General features: G+C 48.6%; 6 protein-coding genes across 6 annotated transcripts in view; 2 read left to right on the forward strand and 4 right to left on the reverse strand.

Moving 5' to 3' along the window:
• Positions 1-2540: 2540 nt before the first annotated feature.
• dppV (dipeptidyl peptidase DppV) lies at positions 2541-5648 on the reverse strand. The gene is made up of 8 exons (XM_022541944.1): positions 5560-5648; positions 5449-5500; positions 5142-5374; positions 4067-5090; positions 3798-4020; positions 3511-3743; positions 3242-3453; positions 2541-3182 (listed from the first exon to the last, which is right to left on the reverse strand). Exons 1-8 carry the CDS (start codon positions 5622-5624, stop codon positions 3041-3043), a joined length of 2184 nt encoding a protein of 727 aa, XP_022401815.1. The 5' UTR covers positions 5625-5648; the 3' UTR covers positions 2541-3040.
• Positions 5649-6606: 958 nt separating this feature from the next.
• Positions 6607-10371, reverse strand: ASPGLDRAFT_81611 (uncharacterized protein). The gene is made up of 2 exons (XM_022550125.1): positions 10285-10371; positions 6607-10230 (listed from the first exon to the last, which is right to left on the reverse strand). The coding sequence occupies exons 1-2, from the start codon at positions 10315-10317 to the stop codon at positions 6742-6744; spliced, it is 3522 nt and encodes a 1173-aa protein (XP_022401816.1). The 5' UTR covers positions 10318-10371; the 3' UTR covers positions 6607-6741.
• A 714-nt stretch (positions 10372-11085) lies between these two features.
• Positions 11086-13919, forward strand: ASPGLDRAFT_124906 (DNA ligase (ATP) CDC9; the record flags this gene model as incomplete). The annotated part of the gene is made up of 4 exons (XM_022540521.1): positions 11086-11141; positions 11236-13033; positions 13090-13320; positions 13374-13919. 4 exons carry the CDS (start codon positions 11086-11088, stop codon positions 13917-13919), a joined length of 2631 nt encoding a protein of 876 aa, XP_022401817.1.
• Positions 13920-14138: 219 nt separating this feature from the next.
• Positions 14139-14961, forward strand: ASPGLDRAFT_46084 (uncharacterized protein). Its single transcript, XM_022546378.1, has 2 exons — positions 14139-14475; positions 14534-14961. The coding sequence occupies exons 1-2, from the start codon at positions 14290-14292 to the stop codon at positions 14774-14776; spliced, it is 429 nt and encodes a 142-aa protein (XP_022401818.1). The 5' UTR covers positions 14139-14289; the 3' UTR covers positions 14777-14961.
• On the reverse strand, positions 14925-15469 carry ASPGLDRAFT_46085 (uncharacterized protein; the record flags this gene model as incomplete). The annotated part of the gene is made up of 2 exons (XM_022546379.1): positions 15039-15469; positions 14925-14952 (listed from the first exon to the last, which is right to left on the reverse strand). A coding segment is annotated over exon 1 (209 nt), but the record flags the coding sequence as incomplete, so codon positions are not given.
• Positions 15470-16387: 918 nt separating this feature from the next.
• Positions 16388-16965, reverse strand: part of ASPGLDRAFT_124292 (NACHT and WD40 domain protein) — a gene marked incomplete at both ends in the record, with an annotated part of 4533 nt that continues 3955 nt past the window's right edge. Inside the window, one exon of the mRNA XM_022540472.1 lies at positions 16388-16951. Coding sequence (XP_022401820.1) covers positions 16388-16951 — 564 coding nt within the window. The remainder of the gene's footprint in view (positions 16952-16965) is intronic.

Here is a 16965-nt window from a genome sequence, read left to right on the forward strand (position 1 = left end):
AAAGTGAAGAGAGAGAGAGAGAGGGAGACCAGAGGTAAGCCTGGACATCCTGAATTTGGCGAGTTTAGATGTCTAATGGCGTCTGCAGACGGCTGTGTAGAAATGCGATTTTCCCAGCCAATCTGCATATGCAGTGAATCCTGTCTTTTTGGTGAGGATGTCTGCTACTGATTGTTGGCCCCACGGGTGGGCTGCTGCTTTGCGGCCTTCCCGGCAAGAGTAGAAATGGGAAGGTTCTTTCCTGCAGCCACATGAGCAGGTTAATAAGGCATCATCATGTTTGAAGCACTCATGGTACTCTGCAAAATCACCATGGCTGCTCCTGGCAGCTAGGAGGTGACCCAGAGCTGCTCGGGGAAGGTGGAGCTCTGGTGGCCGTTTCTCTATGCCTATACCAAGGTCCTTATAACGTTCGGGGGCCTTTTCTGCCCAGAAATGTGCAAAGCATCGCCAGTGCACCCTCTGGGCTGCCCGCTTGGCGGCTGCTATTGAGGCAGGTGGAGGAGGGAGCTCCAGGGGAGCATGGCAACCCATTTTAGCCTCCTTATCTGCTTCCAGGTTGTCCAGGCAGATATATATGTTTGTGGAGTGCTGGGTTCTGGGATCCTTAAGGGCTGCCTGTAGGCCTAGCAAGGCCGCTCTAGCCTCTGCACCAAAGACCTCATGGTCGAGGAGCTTTGCATGTCCGCTGAAGATCTTGGTCTTGGTGGTTCCCCAGAAGCCGGCCCAGCCAGCTCCTGCGGCCGATCCTTCTTTTCCTTTAGACCCATCTGTATAGACGACAATTGATAGTGGTGGGGTGAAATCGAGCCATATCTGAAAGTCCTCCCTGGCCTGTAACTTTGGGATCGCGGTTGGCTGCTCTTTAGGCTCCAGATTTGAGTCCCAGGGGCTTATCAGCAGTGGGTCCACCTGCTCAATGAAGTGGAAGTTTTTGAGGTCAACAACAGCCTGGAGTAGGCGGGTACTGATGTACCGGATTCGTTGGTGTGTGACCTGGAGGTGCAGGGGATGTTGGGTATCTAGTTGATGAACTCTGATGGCCAGGCTTCGCCGTCTCTGGTCGAGGAGTAATTCCATGGGCGGTATGGCTGACTCCCGGTGAAGTACAGCTGTTCGGGTGGTCCTGTAAACTGGGAGGGTTCCTAGGAGCGTGCTGCGGAGTACCCGGTCCAGACAGGCTAGCTAGGCTCCCACCCCATTGGAGATGAGTTTCTATCTGCCTGAGAAGTACTGTCTTAATTTTCTCCGTCCTAGCCACCATGCTTCAGCTCCATAGCAAAGGACTGAGACCACACAGGCTATTGTTACTTGCCTTAGTAGGGGAGCTTTAACTCCTCATACTGTGTTGGCCAGTGTGACGGTCTCGAGCAATATGAATCTATTGGTAGACTATCTGACGAAATTCTAACATGAGGAGAGAAAGGAAAGAGGCAGGCCTGCCGGCGACAAGCTATTTAGTGTGTGCGAGGGGTTTAAGCGATGCTCAGTGGATGTTCTACGCCAAACAGGTCAAAGTAATCAAACATGCTATACATCTCGCGAGCGTCCATGCTCCGTGACATAGAGAACAACTTGACAGCGCTTGCACATAACCTTTGGCTTGCCAGTCTTTGCATGTGCAACCTGATCAAATGATGACCAAACATCAGACTTTTTGAGGTTGCTATCCCATTGAATAGACCTCCGTATATCTTGCTTTTGGCCATACTCAATCTTCAACCACCATCCTACAAATTCTCTTCTAGATTCCTCCATCTTCGGATTGGTTGAATCACTACTATAGAGAATATAGTGCTGTTGAAGGGGCTTGCCAACACGCTCTAGTGAGTCCGGTGCGCGATAATACCAAAGGGGGAGAGAAAGGTCTGAGAAGCGAATTGAGGTTGGTGTTTCACTACCAAGCGCGTCAGTGAAATCGTCAGATTGGAGAAGCTCTGGATCAATGATGGAATCCGCGTAGTGGGATGCCTCATATTGACTATCAGACGCTTGTAATTGCGGCATGATTAGTAAAGAATAAGAAAGCAAGGCAGTAATGACTGTAAATATCAGTGAGAGACTCACATAAATATCAGAGCTGAAAATATCAGGGGTATAGGCAAATGGAGCCACGGACGCGACTTCGACGTGTTGGATAATAATAACACTAGATCCTAATTGGGTATTCACGGGCAGAAGTGGATATCCAACAGATATCCAACGGATATCAGCAAAATTACTTGGACGGAGATGGTGAATGATGAATTCGTTGCATGGTGGTTGAAGACAGAGTATGAAAGTCAGATGAAACGGAATATCTTTGAAAGCAAGCACCAGGCAGAGTGTTGGGATCATTTCCACCAGTAGGCCTCGAAATGGTCCGGTCCCGGTTCTAAGTTCCTAGGCTTTGGGTTGTGACATAAACCGTGCAGTGGGGGATGTCGCCAATCATTCAGCTCGAATTGTATAAAAAAGGGACATATGGTTGAGTGCACCATACACCGTGGTATTTATTCATTACCAGGACGGGAGTGCGCTACCTGTCGGGCTGTATGAGAAGCCGCTGAACGCCGAAACCAACGGGGTAGAGGAAACCGAAGCCGTAATGGACGTCGCTAAAGGCGATCTCTATTTGTCGCCCAGTATGCCAGCGGCCGCACATGAGTTGCCACGGATCTTGTTGCAGCTCTTCAAGCTGCGTCTTGTCTATGTTCCTGTAGATAGCCTGATCTGTAGTTTCTCTTGTCCATCAATTCCTCTATAACGGCCAATGGGTCATAGGGTTCTCAGAGGATTCTTAAAGCGCACCATTGAGCTCCTTCACCGGCACCGGGTAGTACCGCCATCGAGCCCCGACTGTTGTATGCTTTCGTTTTTGTGGGCATTTATTTTAATTCTTCGAAAGATGAGTAGATAGTATGTAGATAGTAGTATAGTAGAGAGTATTGTATTTTGTTTCGACAGGATCAAGTTGAATGATGTTGTTAGAGTTGTAAACAATCACTTCACCCTCACATCGGAATATATATAGAATGTACGTTGCGCACCTGCCCGCCTATCAAGGATTATAATTGACGACCTCAACGGTTGTATCATCCAAGCTTACAGCTTGCACATTCTCCGCCTCCACCCCGGAGTACCGGTTCAACCAACCCAGCACCTGCTGGTGCCACACGATACTATTCTCGGGATCTTGGACCCTGTTCATTGTCAGCTCCACATCCTACTTTTGTTGCGTATATAGAAAAAGGACACTTACCAATGATTCTCATCCGGGAAGTTCAGAAGACGACTAGGCACGCCCCGTTCCTGGAGGACGTTGAAAAGCGCCACACCCTCTGACACGGGGAGACGGTAATCGTGGTCACTGTGGACGACAAGCATAGGCGTGTCCCATTGGAGGATGTGTTCGGGGGCAGAGGGGTCCCAGATGCGGTAGTTGTCGCGGTTGTTCCAGTAGGTGCCGTTGTTCTGTATTGCGTGAGTGGATATTTTCTTTGGAAAATGGGACAGAGAGGGTGGACATACCTCATGCTGAGCGAACCACAACTCTTCCGTGTTGATCTTCGCATCTGCGATAAAGCTGCCGTCGTGGCTAACCAGGGCTTTGAACTTGCGGCCCAGGTCGTTACCCTGGATCCAGTTGATCATGAAACCGCCGTAACTGGCTCCCGCTGCTACGCCGTGGTCTGTGTTGATGAAGTCAAAGTTGTCGTGGACATATTCCCAACCTTTGACTAGGTCATCGTAGGGTGATCCTCCTGTCATCACTATTAGCGTATTGCATGAGCTATAGTGCTAAGCAGATAACATACCCCAGTTGTTCTGGATCGCATCTGTAAGCGCATCGCCGAAACCAGTGCTACCAGTCGGGTTTGGTGCCACGACCACGTATCCCTGGTCTGCGAACACCTTGGCATTCCATCGTGTGCTCCATGAATCAGCCCAAGAACCCTGAGGACCACCGTGGATATAAAACAAGAGAGGGTAAGTTTTGCTCTTGTCGAAGCTTTCTGGGTATACGAGGAAAGATTGGATCTATAAGGTTAGTACCAGAAAGTAAAGAAAAGGCAAGAAAGCTTACATCAGTCCAATTGCCCTGATAATAGAACTCATCAATATCTGCAGCGCTGAGTCCCTTTAGTTCAGGATCGATCTCGTTGGCAGAAGCCAGAGATTTGATAATCCCCTTCTCCGGACTCGCAATGTAAACGTTCCAGCTTGTCCAGAGAGTACTGCCTGTGACCAGCCAAGTAGAGTCAGGAAGCTGGTAATAAGACGTCACAGCACCGCCGTCGGTGAAGTTCTTGGGCTTGAAGTCATCTCCTGCATTTGCTGGAAGAGAGAAAAGCCTTGACCGGCCCTTGTCTTCACTAGTAACCAGCAAAGTCTCTTCGTCTGAAGTCCATTTTGCGGTGTCCGGAGATCTGTCCCAGTCCGTCGCAAGGCTCGGAATGGTAGAGTTGGAGTCAACACTGTACACATATAACGTGCGGCGGTCTGACTCGTAGTCATTGTCTTTCATCTGAAAGTAGGCCACTTTGTCACTGTTGGGAGAGAATACAGGGTTGCTGGAATCCCCATCAATTCCCTTCGGCTTGGCTGCGCTTTCGGGGCCGTTAATAGCAACCGGTTTTCTGGAGCCATCATGGGGAACAAGGTAGATATAGGAGGTTGTAAAGTTGGCCTTTGGAAGATCTGGTGCCTTGCTCTTGAAAGCTACCCACTTTCCATCCGGGGAGAGATTATAGTCTGACGACGTTCCAAACGGAGGATAAGGAGACTCAGCATTCTTGATGGGCGAGACCAAGTTGCGCAACGAGCCCCCAGAGATATAGCGAGGCTTTCCACTAGTACTAGAGGCGTTTCTAGCCTTCAAGGTACCGGAAAAGACAGCGTTGAATTTAGTGGTGAGATAGCTATCCCAGTGTCGGATGTAGATGCTGTCGTAGATCCGGGCAGAGCTTCGAGGAGTGATGGCCAATTTCTCATTGTACGCTGTACCATTTCCATATGACTCTGCATATGCGACAAATCGGACATCGCCGGTCCCCGTGGTGACGGCCTTCAGACCCGAGAAAGAAGCCGGCAATGAAGCAGCCTTGTATCTATATTTTGTGAGCGATAAACACGAGTACAGGATGAACGGACCAGCTTACCCATTCTTAAAGTCGGAAACATCAGAAACCCATAATTCCACACCACCAGGGATGTTCGCGTTGGTGCTGTTGATATATAAGACACTAGAATCTCCCAGCCACACAATTTCGGAGACATCGCTATCGTTCGTGAGCCGGTTGATCTCCCCGGTCTTCAGGTCGATCAGGCTCCACCAAAAGGAGGACTCGTGAGTTCCGAAGGAATATTGTGACGTGGAAAACAGTGCGACATCCTAGTATGACCTATAGTGTCACCAAAACCATGCTCGATCAACACGTGAGATTGGACTGTGAGATGTTCACATACGCCAGATGGGTTGGGGATAGCTTCGCTTCTGCTCGGAGCAGAGATAAGTTGCCTGTTTTGAAGATCAGCAACACTATTCGTAGATCTCCGTTTATGTTGATAAGCACTGACTCGGGGGTTATGGCCAAAGCAGCCGACGCCGCAGCAAAGACGGAGAACCACCGGAGAGGTCCCATGGCGAACTAAGATCGAGTATGCTCTGCTAGCATATAGAAAGTAGAAGAGAGTGTGCCATAGCTGCAATTTATAGTCGTGAGGCTGACGGGTCACGCCGCCAGACCACCATTCCTTCCTGTATAACATATTACCGAATCAAGAAGGAGGAATAACTAGCACAGCTTTCAATAAATCATGCATGCACTAAATGATCTGAAATCCAGGGCCCAATTGCATCAGCAGTAAAGAGATAGGTTACATCGGATAACCTCGGTTCTTTCTGGAGGGGCAAACACGCTAAAAAAAGGGACCATTGTTGCTGTTCGCGATTCCTTCGACGACATTGCGAGTATCACAGCACCATGTGGTGCCATGTGTCTTGTGTAATAATAACAGCTTATCGAATGCCATGTGCTGATTATTGTGCCACTTGGAAGTACAGGTTCGTTTCTGTTACTCGTGGCTGATATTTCCGAGGCATGGTTCCGTCCTCAGATCGGTAGTCAAAAATATATCAATATGGCACGACAGGGTCTATCTCGCAGCTTTCGGACACGTCGTAGAATGTGGTCAAATCGCTGATTCACGTCAAAATGGCGCGATATCAGCGAACATGATAGGGATGGCAATGTCTCAGACGGGATTCCTGCCATGCGATGTCCTCCCAATACCCATTCCAGCCCCAGTGTGGACATGGTCAGGTCAAATTTGACACGGAGTGCCTGCGAGCTGCTCGACTCTGTTTCTTGATGTCCATCAGTTTATATATTGGACATGGCCTTATCTTTTCCTGGTAGAGACTCAACTGGAGGAATGATGGGAGCCGTAGCAACTTTTCCAGAGCGGTGGTTCCCACAAATTAATTCCTTTTTCATGGATGCAATGGAGTAAAGATCCTTCAGAAAGTCATTTTATCCTAAGTGTCTGAGCATGGGTGTCATTGTGTCGACGAGGAGGTTGTACTGAAGAGAGTGCAAATTCTACATAATTCTTATGTATTTGGCTATATGTCAATTTCTTACCATGATGAAGATATGGTTACAAGTCATTATTTTGTCTCAAACTGTAATGCACAAACAAATGTACCTAGTGTCCAATCAACCGGGGACTTTCTCTCGAGTCTGTGTCACTCGAAGATCAGAACACGACCTCTACAAACTTCAACCGACCTTCCAGCAACGAAAGAGAGCCAGTCCCGACATCATTCCGTTTCTGCAAACTAGCTACTCCAACCTTCCCCATACCCGCAGCATCCCGCACCCGCGCCCTTTCCTGCTGAAAGATAAACCAAGTCATATCAGCATTCCATGTCTCCATAGCCCGGATCGCATCATCGACTGCTTTAGACTCGATCTTCAGAGTTTCCGGAATCTTGGCTTCAGATGACGAGTGATAGAAGGCAAAGTAATAATCAGGACCAGCGTATCTTGCTATCCAAGCACCGAGGAATTCACATATCTGATCGCCCATCGAAAGAGGGAGGCGGACGTGTGTGAGCAGCGTAAAAAATAGAGATGTTAAGGCTCGCCAGAGACTGTGGTGCGGTGTGAATGTACGGATGTTGGATGGTGGTGTTCCTGCTGCGGTGAATGCTGACGAGGTGGAAATGGCCAATGACAATGACTGCACGAAGTTAAAGGATGGCTCGGAAGGTGAGTTTGATTTCGGTAGCTGACGAGCTGCTCGTCTGCCAAGGGCTGTTTCTGCATCCTGCCGGACTTTGTCCCATGCGCGTTTGTAGAGACGTTCCCAGCGTGGGAACTCGCTTTCTACTCGTGATGCCATAAAGTCGCCGGCGGTGCTGCACATAACTTGAACGGTCTCGATGGCATTGGTGATGACATATGTTTCTTCTCTGATCTCGGACTCGTCGGATCTCTGCTCCGCGCGGTCTGCGGAGGCAGCAGGGGTGTCCCTTGTCATGAGGGAATTCGAAGATGACATATCTTTAGCGGAGGAAGGGAAGCTAATCCTCGAGACTACAGGTGGCCATAGGTCGTTGATGAGGGGTAGGAAGCTGGTTTCGTTTTGTGAGAGGATGGGGAAGATTTGTATAACGGTCGAGAGCAGGGAGCGGCGGAGGTACGGGGAAGGCGAGGATAGGTGAGACGGTATCGATTTGATGATGTTCAAGAGGAGTGTGTGTGACTTGGTTAGAGGCTTTTCGCTGCCTTCGGGTTCACGAGGTTTTGGGAGGGGTTCGTCCGTTTCTCCTTCCATTTTTTCCATGAGATCTGCTGCAAAGTTCAAGCTGGGCTCTGGTTGTTTGAGGCCCTCAGACTCCAACGTCCAGGGCTGTTTTGGATGTGTGGACTTTCCCGTATCCTCGGCTTCCTCTTCTGAGAGTTTGGCCCGTTTGGATTTCCGTGCAGCAAAGTCCTTGACAAGGGTCGATACGTCGAGCCTCTCGTATTGACGTTTGCGATGATCAGGACGTTTATCGTCTTCGCCTTCTGTGATGGCCAAAACTGAAGGCGTTTTTGCGCCTTCTTCGACAATGGCAGCAAGAGTCTTGAAAATAATTTCCGTAAGCTTTGGGTATCCGTGATACATATCCAATATTCCGAAGATGGAACCTATCAGATCATCCAGATAGGGAATCAGACGCGCTCCACACAGCTTGATCATCATTAATAGCACTTGTGGTGGATATGGTGAGACATCGAAAGTATTCAGTTTCAAGCCAACTGCATTAACAAGATAATCGACGTTTTCGATAACCATGGTGCTTGTATCGCCGTAGTTGCACGCCGTCGTGAGAATGTTAAGACACGTCATGGCATGGTTTTGAAGGTTGTTGTTTCCGGAAGCCAAAAGCTGGAGAACAGGATATAAAGCATCCATGAGTTCTGGACGAAAGGCTTCGCCGAGCTGTTGCGCCTGGAGTGCGACCGCTTCCAGGGCAAGTGCCGACACACGCCAGTCTCGCGAGTCATCAATCAGCGGCTCATTTAATATGGGCAATGAAATGTAATACAAGTCTTCTATCATGTTTGATCTCGTGCTAGGGGACACGGAGAAGTCCACATAATCAGACGCTATGAAGTCATCGAAAGCTGTTGTAGCTTGCGAGCTGTTGTTAAGGAATGTCAAGGATAACCAGAAAGGAGCAAGTATAGCATCCCCTGATGCATTATGCATCCGTCCAATGATTGAGCCTGTGATTTCACTACCAGAATCCGAAAGGCTAAGTCTGGTTACCATAGACTTCAGATCGATGAGAGTCTGATGTTGGCTTCGATGCTCCATCAAAACGGGTGGAAAGGTCATTGACTTGTAATTACGCCGGGCCACTTCCAGGCTCAAGTTATTCGATGGATCCAGGCTCACTGGCTGAAGTGTGTTGGCTGTGTGTCCAACGACGGCAGAAACACTGTCGCATAAGCCTCCAGCCAAGCCCGTCGTCAGGAGATCAGATCCAGACTGAACTTGTGACAAGATTTGGAAGACAGTCGATATCTGTTTGATTCCCCATTGTTTTGCTGTTTCGTCGTTGCCCTGCATAGTCCGTGGAAAAGACGTAACCCACGACTTAAGCGAGTCTTTGAGGGAATCGAGGATCGTTGGATAGACAATGGCAAGATGCCTTAGTGATGAATACGCAGCATTTGGTGTCTGCTCTTCGTCCATATCTGACAGAACGACGATGGTCTCCACCATTATGGGTATTGAATCCTGGAGAGTATTTTGACAGTCCTCGATGACCATGAGACATAGGTCAAGAAGAGCCACCTGTACTTCTGACCGCTCATGACGCCTTATCTGGACCACATTAGCGAGTGCGAGCTTGATCTGTGTAGTTGTAGCTTTCAACCACGAATCATCAAGCACAAGTTTGTCGTTCCCTGTTTCAGGCTGTACTGGTTCCTCTGAGGTGCTGGCAACGCGATCATTCAAGACCGTCTTCAATAAATGCGCAAGAACCTCGAGGCAGATAACGGAAAGCCGGTAGGAGCGCCTTATTTGGGTCGATGGCTTCAGCACCTTTGTCAAAGCAGACACCGTGCGCGGCATAATGCTTGCCAGCACAACTCGATCAGTTATACGACGATAAAGACCTTGGAGGGCCTTTGCAGCAGCGAGACTCAAGTCATCAGATCTGCTATCCGTAACACCTTCAAGCAAGATGTATACTGTCTGATCAACAATTGTCGCGGTACCAATCTCATTGTATACAGTCTTCTCCGCGAGAGGGCCACCCAAGGCGTCGAAGATGGCAGAAAAACAGTTGAAACCCGCAATAATCAATTCCTCCGGCCGAGTACTTGCCGCCTGGCCTCCATTGGTCCTATTCGGTACGCCACCAACTATAAGCGTCAACAGTATTATGAGCTGTTTCCCCATCATCGGGGACAGATGCTGCCGCCATCCTTTTGCGACGAGGGTTCGCAAGCAATTGACGGTTAGTTCCAGACAACGCGCGGAAATTCGTTGTGTCTCGTTGAGTATATGTGAAAGCGGGAAGAACGCATATTCTGCCAGTTTCTCGTCAAGCGCATCCCTATCGGCGAGTTCCTTCAGGCTGTTGTATAATGGCTCGAGGGCTCGGGCAACATCGTTTGAGGTTGCTTGATGGCCACGGAACCCCAAACCGATAGCGCTGAGCTCAACACATGTTGGGCGCAGCTGTCTTTCGAGTCAGCCGGGCTAGCTAAAGTATTGAATAGAGTATATAGTTACCTTTCTGAAGGATTCTTGCCTTGAATTCTCCATGGCTTGTTAGTTGAAGTTGTTTCTATGCGACAAAGGCAGCATGCTCATCCGGTGCAAATGTATCACAGAAATAGCGACATATCGCAAGCTAACAGCTCATCTATAGCAGCAAATATCCAAGGAGCGATGTTATCATATCAATATCGCATTCTGGATGATATCTTGAAGCTCTAGGCCTCACCGCCTGTGCCCGCATTTTCTGCTTGATCTATAGAGCGGTGAATAAACAGCGATGTTCTTCGCAAGAATAAGAGGAATGGAGGCCAAGCACCGATTTCAAATATTACTAGTATATAGATTTTTTGAATAGCTTCTCTTACATGTCGGGAAACCTCCTGCTTGTCGTAGTATGTCTAATTCAAAGCGTGGAGTGACGTAGAGTCAGCTTGAATTGACTCACGTGATTTTAATGGATCGCGCGTCACGTCACGTCGCGCTTTCTGCCTACGATCTCGACGGCTGCCTTCAGCGAACAAGAGCCTCAAAATCGACTATATTTATCGCGCAGTGCCCTTCACATTAGGGAGGCCTAATTTATTACCTCCTCCCGACGCGCTTAAGCCGTCTATGCCCTCGTTCAGCGCCTTGTGTTGCCGGAGACCGTTTGCCTACGCTGCAACAAGAATCAGGAGTGCACCGTCAAGCCGAATCGGTCTCGCTCCTTTAGCCACGCCGATTTGTATTAGGGCTTTTGGGTCTTACGCGCAACGTCCCAAGGCATCTACTGGGACTAGCCCTCTTTTTGCGTCCGGTTTTTCTGCGTTGGAAATGTCGGGGAAACAAGCTACACTGGGGTATGTTCGGGATTCCCAGTTGACTATCGGGTGCGTCGCCGGACTGCACTGGATAAGTTCTTAGGGCTAGGATGGTTTTGTTGTTTGATTACTGTTCGGATTGCTGATGCGCTTTATTTCTCAGGAGGTTTTTCGGCTCGAATTCGAACCCTAAAGAAGCTCCGAAGAAGCAGACTACCTTAGCATTCTCGGATAAAAAGAAGAAGGACAATGCCGCTGCTGAGCCGGAGGTGACAAATGCCGAGACTGAAACTCCCAATGGCGATGAAATGAAAATAGACGAATCTCCGAAGCGGAAATCAAGTGCACGCAATGGAAACAAAAATGGGGAGGACAAGGCGGAAAAGGAGAAAGACGTCGACGCTGAAGATAGCGAAGGTTCAGATGTTCAGCCCGCGCGCAAGAGACGACGGAGGACATCGGTAGACGAGGCCGATGCTCCTGCTAAGAAGAAAAAGTCGCCATCACCTAGAGGCTCTAAGAAGGAAGCTAAGGAGGCTTCGCCACCACCCGTTGTCAAGAAAGCCTCTGGAGAAGAGACACCTGAAGAGGAGGATAAGGCTTCGGATCTCGAGCCGTCTGCCAGCGAAGGAGAAGATGAGAAGCCCGAATTGAAAAAGAAGAAGATTGAGAAGGTGCAGGAATCGCTCCAAGGAACTGGGAAGGAACCATTTCCTGACTGGAAAGCTGGCGCACCTGTTCCTTATGCAGCGCTGTGCACTACCTTTTCTCTTATCGAGATGACCACCAAGCGACTGGAGATTTCAGCCCATTGCTCGCTTTTCCTTCGTCAGGTACTTCGGTTGACTCCAAACGACTTGCTTCCAACGGTTCAACTCATGATCAACAAACTGGCCGCAGATTATGCCGGCGTCGAGCTAGGAATTGGCGAGTCGCTGATCATGAAAGCCATTGGTGAGAGTACAGGGCGGAGTCTCGGCGTGATCAAAACGGACCAACACGAGATTGGAGATCTGGGCTTGGTGGCGGCCAAGAGTCGTTCGAACCAACCGACCATGTTTAAGCCAAAGCCATTAACAGTAAGGGGCGTTCACGAAGGCTTACTTGGTATTGCCAAGGTCCAAGGTCATGGTTCCCAAGACAAAAAGGTCTCCGGTATCAAGAAACTCCTTTCTGCTGCAGATGCGGAAGCAGCCGGCAAGGGGAGCAAGGGCATCGATATCACCAAAAATAAGGGCGGCCCTAGTGAAGCGAAATACATCATTCGATTCTTGGAAGGAAAGCTGAGACTTGGGTTGGCTGACAAGACTGTCCTTGTGGCTCTTGCTCAAGCAATGGCTATGCACGAAGCCGCGTCGAAGGGAGAGAAATCGCCTTCAACCGACAAGATGGCGTCCGCTGAATCCAAATTGAAGACGGTTTACAGTGAACTTCCCGCCTACGAGGTGATCATCCCAGCTATGCTCGAACACGGCCTGGAAAATCTTGGGGATGTCTGCAAGCTGCAACCTGGTATTCCTATCAAGCCTATGCTTGCGAAGCCGACCAAATCGATCACTGAAGTACTTGACCGTTTCGAAAACAAGGAATTTACGTGTGAGTACAAGTATGACGGAGAAAGAGCACAAATCCACTATGTTGCACCGGACGCCATCCAGCACTATCCAGGAGCAGAAAATACGCTGCAAAAGGACGCCAAGGGACTCTGTGCTATCTTCTCGCGCAACTCGGAGGACCTGTCCAAAAAGTACCCTGATGTGCTCGCAAAGCTCAACACCTGGATTAAGCCAGGCATTAGTAGCTTCGTTTTGGATTGTGAGACTGTCGCTTGGGATACGGTGAGCAAGAAGGTTCTTCCGTTCCAGCAGCTCATGACCCGCAAGCGAAAAGATGTCAAGGCGGATGACGTTAAGGTCAAAGTTTGCATATTTGCATTCGATTTGCTCTTCTTGAATGGAGAGGTAAGATTCGAAGTGTTACCTGTGTCAGGAATATCTGTATGCTAATTAAGTCCTAGCCTGCGGTCAAGAAGTCGTTACGGCAGCGCCGTGAACTTCTGCATGAATCGTTCCAGGAGGTCGAGGGCGAGTTCCAATATGCCCAGCATGGTAACACCAATGTGCTGGATGAGATCCAGACCTTGCTTGATGACAGTGTCAAGGCGTCTTGTGAAGGACTGATGGTCAAGATGCTTGATACAGATGAAAGTGGTTACGAGCCGAGTAAGCGGAGTCGTAACTGGCTTAAGGTATTTTCGATCTGGAAACTTCCTTGGAGCTTAGCTCGCTAACTCTGTCACAGGTCAAGAAGGATTATCTCAGTGGCGTCGGGGATTCTTTGGATCTAGTCGTACTTGGTGCATACTACGGGCGCGGAAAGCGTACGTCTGTCTACGGCGCGTTCCTTCTGGCAGCATACAACGCGAACACGCAAACCTACGAGACAATATGCAACATCGGTACAGGTTTCTCAGAAGCTAGTCTCGAAGAGTTCCACAAGGAGCTCTCTCCGCTTACCATTGACCGGCCCAAGCCCTTCTACTCGCATTCGAGCGTCCCCAAGGATCAACCAGACGTGTGGTTTGAGCCCCGACTAGTGTGGGAAGTTAAAACAGCCGATCTGACTCTCAGTCCCCGATACCAAGCTGCAGCTGATGAGTTCGTCGGAACCACTGGTGGAGAAAAGGGCGTGTCTCTCCGTTTCCCGCGGTTCATCAAGTCTCGTGACGATAAGAAGCCTGACCAAGCTACCACGACACGAGCGGTTGCTGAGATGTACCGGAAACAGGAGGCAGTCACGAAGGAGAGCACCGGCAAGAAGGGCGTGGATGATGATTTTGAATACTGATTTAATGTCTGTTTGGAGTTGCTACCATGTTATGATGTTACCTCATGCCCTAACTATCGCTTCAATTGGTCTTCTTGGCGGGACTAGATAATGACTTGTAACCATAGCTTATAATGTTAGATGACTTGCATATGCAGCAATCCGATTATCGCAATTCTAGACCCCTGTCGTCAACTGACAGCCTTGAGTAACGACCACAAACAAGGAGGTGGGGATATTATCTGGCCATGACTTGTCCTCTATTTAGTGCAGTTGTTTTGTTTTTAAATCTCTACCCACGACTCTTATCACGCTTCAATTATCCCAACAACCGACGAATGTAAACTGCAGAACCTTCGAACGAATCTGGATCCAATTCCTCACGCAAGCCATGACCGAGGGAATCTTTGCGATTAAAGCCGAGAAAATCAAGAACCACGCAGCAAAAGCATGGGCCGAAGTCAAACCGCTTGCCGATGTTCTCCCCAGACCTCGACACGGTCCCCTTGCCCCGTTCTTCGGAACACCCGAATGCGATACTGTTCTAAAAATGGCCTTGGATGAATATCTCCAGAAGGTGCTCTCCCTCTATATTTCCTCAATTTGAAGGGCCTTATCCAACTGATAAGTGACAGCCATCTACCCCCGAATTCAGATCCCATCTGAGAGTAAGCGGTCATATTGCTTTCCCTGGCGTAGTAGCCACCGGTCAGACAACGACGATATTAGTTCCTCTTCAGGTTATTGGTGAGGTCAATGTTGGGCCTGTTAGGATTGATCTCGAGCATCATTATAATATTTTGAGTTTGTGTGATGTGGAAGTGTCGGAGGGAGGGAAGATGGTTGCGTTGGTTGTGTCGAATATACCGGCGCAGTAACTTGGATGTTTGGCTTTGCGCTTTGGTGTATGTTGGATCTGTGTCCTTTTGCTTCTTGTTTGCTTATTTGAAATCAATTATAATTGTTTGGGGAACGTTACAGTGGCGGGCAAGTTTAAATTGTCTGCAGCTCCGCATCAGCTTCCATGCAATGGTGGGGGTTCCAGAAGGCAGTAGTAAGTGTCTTGAACATCTGTTCAACACTGATATACAGTTCAGTGGTGTCATCATGCAATCTGACACTCAGTTGCTGTCGTGCTAGACCGCCAGTGCGAGATCATTTCATTTAATCATTATTAAAATGGTCTGCATTGGCCATGAACTTCCCTTTCATCTCAATCATCCAGTCCTTGAATTTGGGTCCTTTGCCATCAGTGAGGAGTGCAGGATCAGGCACCTTTTCAGACTTGCTTGATGACTTGGTACTCTCCACAGTGGAAACATGAGAACATAACTGCACCTCTGCATAGACCGCCTTGTACTCATCATGTTCCACCATCAGGTCATCAATCTGGCTCTCTTTGTCCTCCAGTTAAGCTTTCTATCTCTGGGGCTCATTACAAAGGGTCTGGACAAGCACTTCATCCATATGCTTGCAGTATTCATTTTCAAGGTCAATCATACAGTTGAAAGTGTCAGCAATGTAGTCAAATAGTTTATTGGGGTGGTCACAGCACTGTGCCAGAAATTCTTCATGTGTGATAATTTTTCAACCCTGTTCCTTCATGTCCAGAGTCACTGTGTCACACATTGACTCTGGGTTCATTCAGTGGCATCTCTAGCCATCTTGACTAATTCGGTTTGATCATTTGTTGTTGGTCGTTTGGGGGTTCTCTATTGCAAGCATACAGATCTCTCTGGTAGAGTCCTAGCTATATGCGCTAGAGAAGAGGTTGTAAAGAGAAGAATAAAGGTGATGTTACAATTATGTGACAGTCTCATTCAATAGGAATCTATTGGTGGACTATCTGACGAAATTCTAACATGAGGAGAGAAAGGAAAAGGCAGGGCCTGCCGGCGAGGGGCTATCTAGTGTGTACAATGTGACGACTCGACGCCGCATCAACAGCTCAACGCTGCGTCAACAACTGACACAGACAAACGATATCAACACGCTAGACAAGACATTAGTGATTCCAAACGAACGCCTATAAAACCCCTTCTTTCTCTAGATAGATTTCCTTTTCTCTTTTTTTCCCAGATTCGATATTCTCGTCGATGGCTACACTAGTTTAGATAGGAATATCAATTCGTTATTATCTACTGGTCCGAACCCGTGACACGCAAGAGGTTCATGGCCTACTCCAAACAAACCAAAGTGTGACGGCTTAACGTCGCATGTATATACGGCTTGGCGCTGGACAAAATGAAGCAAGAAAAAAGGTTTCAGCACCAATACCCAGTACAACTTTAATAAAATCAAGTGCATGGGATTGGTGGCAGTTTAGTGGCGAAATCCGCCACTGCTACAAATACAATTATACAAACTAGGTAGAAATTGCTTGAACTTTTAATATCAATATGAAACATATATAAGGCTCAACTATCCCAGACCCCTGTTTTGAATAGAGAGCAGAAAATAACATAGAGAAGTTGAAGTGAGGACAAGTCTTACTTTACAGGTACACAGAATGCCATAATAAGAACTCTCCCATTAGCATAACCAAGAGTGAGGGCACCATCTTTAGTAGCCGAACAAGAAAAGGCACGATATTCAGAGGGGAGCCATAGAATTTTTTCACCTCGAAAGGCTACCCAACCTTTTTCTAGGGATACTTGATGGCTAGGCTGGTCTGGAGTTGAATAGCCTTCAAGGGTCTGTAGCTTCGTGCCAGTGTCAGCCTGCCAGATTTTGATGGTGCGGTCATGAGTGCCAGATGCCACCGACTGAACTGAATTAAAATGGCCTTCAAGGGTCCGTAGCTCCGTGCCGGTGTCAGCCTGCCAGATCTTGATGGTGCGGTCACCAGAGCCAGATACCACCATCTTTCCATCTGGGGAGAAGGCCACTGACTGAACTGGATTAAGATGGCCTTCAAGGGTCTGTAGCTCCGTGCCGGTGTCAGCTTGCCAGATCTTGATGGTGCGGTCATGAGAGCCAGATGCCACCATCTTTCCATTTGGGGAGAAAGCCACTGAGTGAACCCAACTAGAATGGCCTTCAAGGGTCCGTAGCTCCGTTCCAGTGT

This window comes from Aspergillus glaucus, assembly GCF_001890805.1.
Source record: "Aspergillus glaucus CBS 516.65 unplaced genomic scaffold ASPGLscaffold_8, whole genome shotgun sequence".
In the NCBI taxonomy this organism is placed as follows: Eukaryota; Fungi; Ascomycota; class Eurotiomycetes; order Eurotiales; family Aspergillaceae; genus Aspergillus; species Aspergillus glaucus.